The sequence below is a fragment of the Sinocyclocheilus grahami genome, unplaced genomic scaffold, assembly GCF_001515645.1.
Source record: "Sinocyclocheilus grahami isolate Dianchi unplaced genomic scaffold, SAMN03320097.WGS_v1.1 scaffold149.1, whole genome shotgun sequence".
NCBI lineage: Eukaryota > Metazoa > Chordata > Actinopteri > Cypriniformes > Cyprinidae > Sinocyclocheilus > Sinocyclocheilus grahami.
Window position 1 is genome coordinate 2,216,562 of NW_015505328.1, and position 9,235 is coordinate 2,225,796.

Genomic DNA, 9,235 nt, shown 5'->3' on the forward strand with positions numbered 1-9,235 from the left:
GGGGGAGTCTTGTTTGGATGGAGGGTTGAGTGCTTCAGTGTGTGTGTTGGGGCAGCATGGTGCCGTTGGTCTTGTCAAAGGGTGACACTCACCCCCCTACCCCCCTCCTCTTACTCCCTAAACCTATTCTGAGCAGTTAATCACTAAAGTCTTACCAATTAGTCACGCAACGCTAACGATGCACAATTCTACTGTCACCGCAGCTCTCATCTCCAGCCAATAACTGTGCCTCCCAACCCTGTTTTCTGTTTTCAACCATCATAATGTTGCTGTAAGTGGACTTTCGATCTAAAATTGTAGCATGTGAACTTATCGTAATAGTTCAAGAAGTGCAGGAGTGGCTTGATGGTAAAAATGGGGCCACTGACCCCCACGCCATAGTGTGACCTATTTACAGGCATAGTTTCTGGTTTCTACAGAGGATTGAGAGTGGACCACCTGCTCCACTTTGTCTTCTGTTTCCCCTCTGCTTTCCTTTTTTGTCTTTTTAGGACCTCAGACATGATTGTTTGTCAATACCACACAACTTTTGCCAGCATGGTCAATGGGGTCAGGCGTTATTGAGGACAGCTGTATGTTTCTAGGTCAGGATCCAAGTAGAGCAGGAAAAGTATAAGTCTATTTACTTAGCTCGTTAACCTGCGAGGTTAGTGTGCTACCTTAGGTCACCTGTGACGCTCACCAACCAAGCACGCCTCGCTGAACTCGTGCAATGCAGTTTCTTGTTCAAAATAGACAGATCAATAATAATTTATTTGAATTCCTCCCCTGACTAAGTTGGTTCACAAGTGCCGCTCTTCATTCTTGCAGGTGGCTGGCGTTTTCAGCAAAGAGTACATACCTCAAGGTACGCGATTCGGACCTCTTCAAGGACTCATTTACACCAAAGAAAATGTGCCCCTTCAGACCAACAGGAAATATTTTTGGAGGGTAAGTGACTTGTTGATGTAATCTTTCAGGGACACCAGTTCTATTGAGTGAAAAGCTGCCAAACCGGTCATGACTGACTTTCTTCAGAATTTTAGCAGAAAGGAGCCGGAAGCATATTCATTCATGCTTGAATACATCCAAATATGCACTGGCTTCTTCAACACGATTGTCTTTCTTTCAAATACTTGCATATGTTCAGATGCACACATGCACTCAGTGTAGTTATGTCTATTATGCTTAGTTTGCTGAACACTCAGGAGCTTACTTGGAAAACCCAGATCTTATCCTGTTTGTTGTAGATTCCTGCTTTGTTCTCATATAATGGTTTACTCAGCAGAAGTTACCAAGTATAACTATTTCGAAACCTTTCATCAAAAACGCAAAGGATAGCGCAAGTCTCTGGTTTGTGGCCAGGTTTTAGAGAAGTCGGGATTCCTGCACAGACAGAGACAAAGTGGCAGACGCACACACACAATCACTTTCTTTTCAGTTCTTACAGTTCTGTTTTCATATCAGCATGCAAGTGAACTTCAGTCTCTTTATCTCCCTGCCAAGTGCACTAGATATATCTATGTGTGTGTTTGTGTTTATATGTGTGGCAGCGTGCACGTAAGGGCATACATGTACACACGCACAAGCATCTTTGAGCGTGTGTGCACATGCACACATTTGTGTGTGTCACTGTGGGTTTTCCTAGTCTGAGCTGTTCTTTCCTTTCTCCGTTTCCTGTAAATCCATACTGACTTCCTGTTGCCATAAAGCAATGAAATGACACAGCATGTCACGTGACCAAAGGCAGGTGGACGGATGTAAAAATTAAGGCTGTTCGTGTGGGTGAAAGTGTGTTTGTGTTTATGAGTCTTCAAGGGTGTAACTGGTAAAAGGAGTGTCAGAGATAGGGGAGCTAGCATGCCCTGGCACGTCTCGGCAGTGAATTCCCCCACATACAAATGAGAATGAAAGTGGGAGGAGAAAGGGGCGGAGAAATGCGTGTGACTAGCAGCATGTGTAGATCGTTTTGACACCCAGTGCTTTATAAAGAGCTTGACATCATTGACACACAAAGTTAGTCGCACATCTTCTGCGGGACGAGCCACACACACACACACACACACACACACACTGTCACAGGTTAGAAGACACAGAGGAGTTTATATAAACAGCAGTTTGAAGAGCGTTCTGTTCATGGCAGAGGTGAAGAATCATTTGTAACAATCTTTTTTTTTTTTTTTTACATATTTACATATTTTCAATGAAATTAATGTAAACAAAAATGTTAACCGAATTTAAGATTTTTTTTTTAAATAAAATTTTTAAAGTTGTAATGTTTAATTGTTAATCTATTTGCTGCAGACTAGCAGGAAGCATTAACGCGGTTTCCTTTCTATCCATCCAGATCTACAGTGGTGGCCACTTACACCACTTCATTGATGGCTACGATGTCCACCGCAGCAACTGGATGCGGTACGTCAACCCAGCACGTTCGCTGGCCGAACAGAACCTGGTGGCCTGTCAAAACGGCCAGGAGATCTTCTTCTACACCATCCGGCCCGTGGAGCCCAAGCAGGAGCTGTTGGTGTGGTACAGTCCGGAGTTCTCCCAGAGACTGTGCGGCCAGCAAGAGCAACCAGACAGCCTAAAGCCAAGTGAGTCATGGGCTCCGGATTATCCCACATTATTTGGCACTGGGGAGGGGAAAACTGGATAAAATGTTGGTTTTTATGTAGATAGTGTGATTTTTTTTCTTTTTTTTCCCTTTGACTTCTATTCCTTTTCATTTTATATCTTTATTGCCTTCTCTCTGGCTTTCTTGAAACTATGGAATTATTAGTCACCTCAGCTACCTTTGTATTTTGCCCCTCCTGTGCACTCTCACCCAAGACCGTGTTTATTCTGTACCGGTCTCTATCCTTTCCTCTATTTCTGAATCAGGTGACTTTTTAATATGTTTATTCTAAGAGATCAGTAAATAGTGGACACCCTCTGTTCTTTTGTGTACATTGGTTGTGCTGATACCTTATATACAGTTTATATAAGGGAGGATGTTGGGTTTTTTTGTTTTTTTTTGTGGCAGCATCTTGTATAGGTTTGACAATTATGATATTATGTCACCAACAGCAGCATTCATCACACAGTTAAAGTGGTACCAGGCTTTTATTCATTGATAAGTCTGTTCTAAAAAAAAACATTATGTAATCATTTTGATCTAATATATAATGAAACACTACACACACACACACACACACACACACACACACACACACACACACACACACACACACACACACACACACACACACACACACACACACACACACACACACACACTTACACTTTGATTCTTTAAATGTCATTTGACACTTTAGAGATGGTAAGCAATGAAAGTGACTGTAAATTAAACTGTGTACAGTCTGTGAGCGTGTGTATGTTTGACAAAATGATGGACCGTCTGGATTTTCTGTCTAAGGAGATGTCATGCGATACTCCCTATGTCACATTGATTCAATCTCACACCAACACTGTGCTATTTCCTGTCTTATTCACTCCTCAGAATGTATGTATGTCCGTGTTCATTTTGTGTGTGCTGTTGGTAAGGACCATTACCTGAGTCATGTCGACACATACACTCTTCTCACCGGTGATGCTTTCACTGAATAATTACAGTACACCCGATTATTAAATATCCCTCTTTAGAAAGTCAGCACATTAGCCTTTTTAGAGCCACTTTTTTCATTTTGTATCATTCAGTCTGCTTTAACATGTTCTACTTCCTGTGTGAGGTTTAAAGAAATCTGTATTTTCAGTTGTAGAAAGCGTTATATTACATCATTGCAATTTTTTATGGACTTTGGCATAAATATTGATTATTTCTTAGAATATGTATGCTGATATTTAGTCTAACTTAAAACATAGTAAATGCCCGTTGTTTCTGTTCATCTGTATTCCTCCATCGTTTAGAATTTAGAATTTGGAAACGTATTATTTAATGTTTGTAAGTTGCATTATGTTTTGTGCTGTTGTGCTCTTCAGAGTTTCAAATATCCATTTTCACTTTCCTCGCGGTAGTTAGGAAATGCCTAGACGATGCCTGTAAATGTTGCACCAAATTGGTTTACATCAGGTTTGAGGAACTAAGCTTTGACCGCAAGGGTTATAATGTGTTTGTGTAATCTTCCCACTGCTGTGTGACACAGTTGAGCCACTTGTACCACTCTCCATGATTTAGCAGGTTTTGTCTGAGTCACCGCAAAGTTTACTGAAAGAAGCTAGCTGTTGTGGCTTTCTTTTTACAATCTCTAGAGTGAAAGGACAGTAATAATTTGACCTTATCTCGATTCCCTGTATAACAGTAAGTAACAGTATGTGCTGAAGTGGTATCGTAGGATTTTTCCCATGGTTGAGGACATCTGCTGTTATGGTGAGTCAGAGTAGTTTCTGAGTAAGAAGTGTCACCGTCAGATGAGGCTCCTTTCTTCCGATACATACATATGCCCCTCCACCTCGCAAACATACATACACCCACACTGCGAACACCCACATGGTTGTAATCTAGGTGCTGCGTGAAAGCAGTACTATCTCTTTGTCAAACAGAAACCAGTCAGATATCTTCTGCCTGTCAGCTTTGAACTGAAAGAGCTGCCATTTACCATAAGTGAGCATTTGAGGAGAAAGGTTATGAGTAGGTGTATGGCATACAGACATGGCCGATGTTGCTCTGCGAAGACTCTGACCTGCTCAGTCAATTTCAGTGATAGAAGATTTGTTGAACAAGTCTCAAGACTTCACTCACAAGTTTCATACTTGGGTTCTCACCTTTGCAGTCTGTCAGCGTTCACAGTTCACCTTGCACTGTGTGACCTTCTCTCTCTCTCTCTCTTTCTCCAGAGTACATACCTGATATTGAGTATCAGAAGCAGCCCCTACCTCAGTACACCTACTACCCTAAACAGCCCCCGAGCCCACACAAACTTCACAGTGAGGGACAGGAAGATGAGGTGGACGAAAAGATTGACGTAGAGTTTATTGAGAGGGACACGCCACCTGACACACCAGATGAACAAGTTGTGGATTTCAGCAAGAAGATCCACGAAGCTGCTTCACCAGAGCCTGTCCATTCTCCACATCTCAACCAGAAAGAGATGAACAGAAGCATTCACCCATATCCCACTCTGTCCCCACCGCAAGACCTTCCGCTCCACTTACATGGCTTCTATGGTCATCGAGAAGGTCTGATCTCATACCCTTCATTGCCCTCACCTAGACCCCTGCAAGCTCCATATCCCTTATTACCACCATACAACCCTCATTATTCACATCTGCTCTTGCCTCCATACTCCCCTCCCTTCCCTTCCATGTTGCCTTCAAAAGGGGGTCTCCGGTACAATGGATTCCTGGGTTGTGATGGCTTGCCCTACCCTTCCATACCCCAGCAAGATCTGTTACCAGTCACACTGCCCTACCCTACCCCACTTCATGTAGGTCTGAAGGAAAGAATCCCAAATACTCCACCTCGAGGAGCCCCTGCAACACCCGAACTCTCCCCTCAGCCAAAGCAATCCCCTCAGCAAATGTTCCAGAAGCCTCTCTCTGAATGCGAAGAGGCCATCAACCTCAGCCTGGCTACACCCAAGAGCATGTCACCTTCATCCTCGTCCTCTCCACCGGCACCTGGGTACAAGTCTCTCCCGTTCCCGCTCAAGAAGCAGAACGGCAAAATCAAGTATGACTGCAACGTCTGTCTCAAGACCTTTGGTCAGCTGTCCAACCTCAAAGTGAGTAGACTGTGTATTGAGTCTTGTTTTTGAAGTATATGGAATTACCTGAATAAGACTGAAGACTGTGCGTTCATTTTAAAGGTGCACTTGAGGGTCCACAGTGGAGAGAGGCCATTCCAGTGCAACTTGTGCAAAAAGAGTTTCACCCAACTCGCCCACCTACAGAAACATCACTTGGTCCACACAGGAGAGAAACCACATGAGTGCCAGGTGAGTGTGTATGCTATGAAAGAAACTCAAGATAAAGGACATCAGATGACAGCTATACTCTGTTAAAATGCGATGACGCACACACACAACATTGCTTATCTCTGACAGAACCTTTACCTTGTCACTCCTGTTTCCTTTAAGAGAAACGCTTTGTTGTACAGTAACTAGAGAGGGTGTGACAGTGGCGTCAGCCTGTGCTACTCATTCATCTTGACCACTGAAAATAAATACAGTCCTTTAGTGAAAAAACACGTCTGGCTCGCTGTCTGCATACCAAAGCAACAACGAGGCAATTATGTAAGGCAGCAGAGACGCTGTCTTCCAGTCTTGTTGTCTGCTGCCTCTTGTTTGCTTTTGAATTGTAGGATCTTTTAATGTTCTCTTTGAATGTCTACAGGTGTGCCACAAACGCTTCAGCAGCACCAGCAACCTGAAAACCCACCTACGCTTGCACTCTGGGGAGAAGCCATATCAGTGTAAGCTGTGTGGGGTGAAGTTCACCCAGTACATTCACCTCAAACTCCACCGTCGGCTACACAGCTCTCGTGACCGGCCCCACTTCTGCCAAGCCTGCACTAGGGGCTTCATCCATCGCTTCTCACTGAACCTCCATCAGCGTTCCGGTTTCTGCCCCACCGCCCGTCCTGAAATCCCAGAGCTGAAGCGTGCAGCAGAGATGGTAGAGCGCTTTGATGCCAGTCAGGAGGCCGAGGCTCTGCCTGAGAGTGCTGGAGAGGCTCAGGTGGACGCTACCTTGGAAAAGTGGTTGGCTAGAAGTTTGGAAAACGGCGAGGGGGAGGAGGACATTGGATTCCTCAAGGCTGTTGCTGCAGTACCTCATGGGGTAACCGCCGTGGGTCATCACCAAGAGAGAGCCAGCGTGGTACACTTCAGCCACCGGCCCTCTATAAAGACTGAAGAGGAGTAGATGAGGGACAATGTTGAAAGGATGACATATAGCTTGTTCAGGTCTTCCAGAAACCCCAAAATTTGCTATCTATGCACAGAGCATTCCCTAGTTGACACCAAAAATCCTCTATTCTCTGGTAGTTTGAGGGATAAATTAGAGAGAAGATGCATAAACCAAGCCAATGAAAGCCGCACCAAACAAATAGTGTTTCCAAAGACTTGAAGATTGTGTCAAATGATTGCACTTCTACCCTCTGACCTGTTATAGAATGAAGATGAGATTATAATGTCCTCATACTTCATCTGGTTTTTAAACCGATGTGACCGTCTATTTGTGTGAGTTTGTCTTAATTTATTATTGTTGAGATTTTTCTCATTTGAGCACTGTATAAAATACTTGTTTATATGTGTACTTCTGTTTTTTATGTATGACTTAATGTTTGTTTAACTTCTTCTTTAGTCCTTTTTTTAAATACTGGGATTCTCAGGAATAATGTGTTAATCCCACTATGGACACTATGTGACAGTCCCAAAAGGACTGGATTTTCCTGTCCATTCCATTCATTGTGGGTGCGAATGTGTACAGTATGAGTATGCGTGTATGATTTTACCTGGTGTTAAAACTAATTCTGGATGTGATCCTTCATGAAAAGATATAAAAATGTACTGTCAGTGTCTTTTCAAGGGATGCTTCACTGTAGCTTCTAAGGATAATATAGCAGAAGTCAATTTTTAGTTTTCTCTTCAACAAACCCTTTTGGCATTGGAAAGAGAACATGCCTCACTTTTAATTTTATATTTAAAATAAGAGAAATATTCTTTGTTTTCTCAGTTTTATTGTTACTTGGTTGTGTCTACCAGTGTTTACTGTTGTCTCTTTAATCCAAACAAGTATTGTTAGCACTATGAAAATGATCAAATCAATGTAGCTGGAACTGATTTTGCCAATCATGAAGATTGCGATACTTTTTTAATAGACTACAGAATTACAGACACAACAGTACCTCATACTAAGAAGTTAAATTGTTAGGTTCATATTTTATGCTGTTTTAATTTATTTTTAGCACTGGAAAAAGCAGGAACTAGATCCAAGTGCAGGATATTTGATTGTTAGCTAAAGCAGGGTTTAGAAACAAGACTGTTCCATTACTTAGTGACTTTTTGTACAGTTCTTTTGTTATCCCAGTTTATTTTTGACTCAGTCCAAAAGATGTTGATACTTTATATGTGAGAACCTATTTTTGACAAACTTTTATAATGTAGCACATTAAACATTACTTGTCTAAGACCACGCTCTTTCTGTCTTATGGTGTTAATGACATTTCTATGTCAATAGAATCAAGTTTTCACACCCACACACTCATACAACACCTATCAGGCTTATTCGTTTGAAAGTCCCACACAAAAGTTGATCTCTGTGGTCGTATTTCTAGAAAGTAGAGGAACTGAAATTGTTGCTCATCAGCTAGGACTGATCAAAAATGCCCACCATCACATGCAACGCTGTTTTTCATTTTGACATGAAAAAAAATCACCTTCAACCTTTACCTACTCTTACTTTACAGTGGAATTTACAGTAAAAACATAGTTTTGGTTTCAAACGAACTTCTCTTAGCTATTATATAATAAAATATGATAACAATAACTCTTGTTTTTATTGCTGGAGAAACTTTGACATCAGTTCAAGTTAAATGTGGACTTTCTGAAACATTTAAATGATGGTTTGCACCGCTCCAAAAAAAAAACATGGCAAATTTTGTTGAACTAGCCACTTGCAATTATATAACTTTGTAAAAGTAACACAGTTCTTCTATTTGTGAAACTGGAGGTTAATATGAAGCAAAGCACTGATTTGAGTAACTTGTCTGGCAGTTTACATCGCGCTCAGTCACCATTCCCGCACAATGCTGACCTGTACTTTTACCAAACCGCTCTTCTAGTCTCTATAAGCAGGTAAAACTGGTATGATCTTCATAAATGTCAGGAACGGAAGACAAAGCAGTTACAGTAAGTAATGCCTCACGGCTTCTCTGTCCTCTCTGAGTGCAACACTTATCTGTTTCCTTTTGTCACAGCCTCCCCTCTTCTCCCCTCAAGGGTGCACACATGAAGGGAGAGCCCCACGCCACACACACCTCAGACCAGAACAAACACACCTCAGCAGGGTATGTGTGAGAGAACGACAGACAACAAGTGAGAGAAAAACTACATCTGTCATTGACAGCATGTCAAACCACCGCTTTGAATACATGTTAGAAGTTGCAAAAGGCCCTTTTATGGCAGAAAGGAGAAAGAAACAGAGAGAAGCATGTGAAAACACCACAGAGAAAGAAAGAAAGAGTGGAACTTGACTTGCTGTAAATGACATGAGGAGTGTGTGTGTGTGTGTGTGTGTGTGTGTGTGTGTGTGT

At 42.2% G+C, this 9,235-nt stretch overlaps 1 protein-coding gene across 2 annotated transcripts in view; it reads left to right on the top strand.

The window, feature by feature from the left end:
* Positions 1 to 8,306, top strand: part of LOC107591987 (PR domain zinc finger protein 1-like) — a 12,660-nt gene extending 4,354 nt beyond the window's left edge. Inside the window, exons 3-7 of one of the 2 annotated variants that reach the window (XM_016281304.1) lie at positions 811 to 930; positions 2,327 to 2,576; positions 4,816 to 5,702; positions 5,787 to 5,915; positions 6,313 to 8,306. In XM_016281304.1, the coding sequence (XP_016136790.1) occupies positions 811 to 930; positions 2,327 to 2,576; positions 4,816 to 5,702; positions 5,787 to 5,915; positions 6,313 to 6,843 (1,917 nt within the window). In that variant the 3' untranslated portion in view covers positions 6,844 to 8,306. Of the gene's footprint in view, positions 1 to 810; positions 931 to 1,748; positions 2,125 to 2,326; positions 2,577 to 4,815; positions 5,703 to 5,786; positions 5,916 to 6,312 lie in introns of those variants that run through there. The other variant, XM_016281305.1, reaches the window with a different exon arrangement.
* Positions 8,307 to 9,235: the final 929 nt, after the last annotated feature.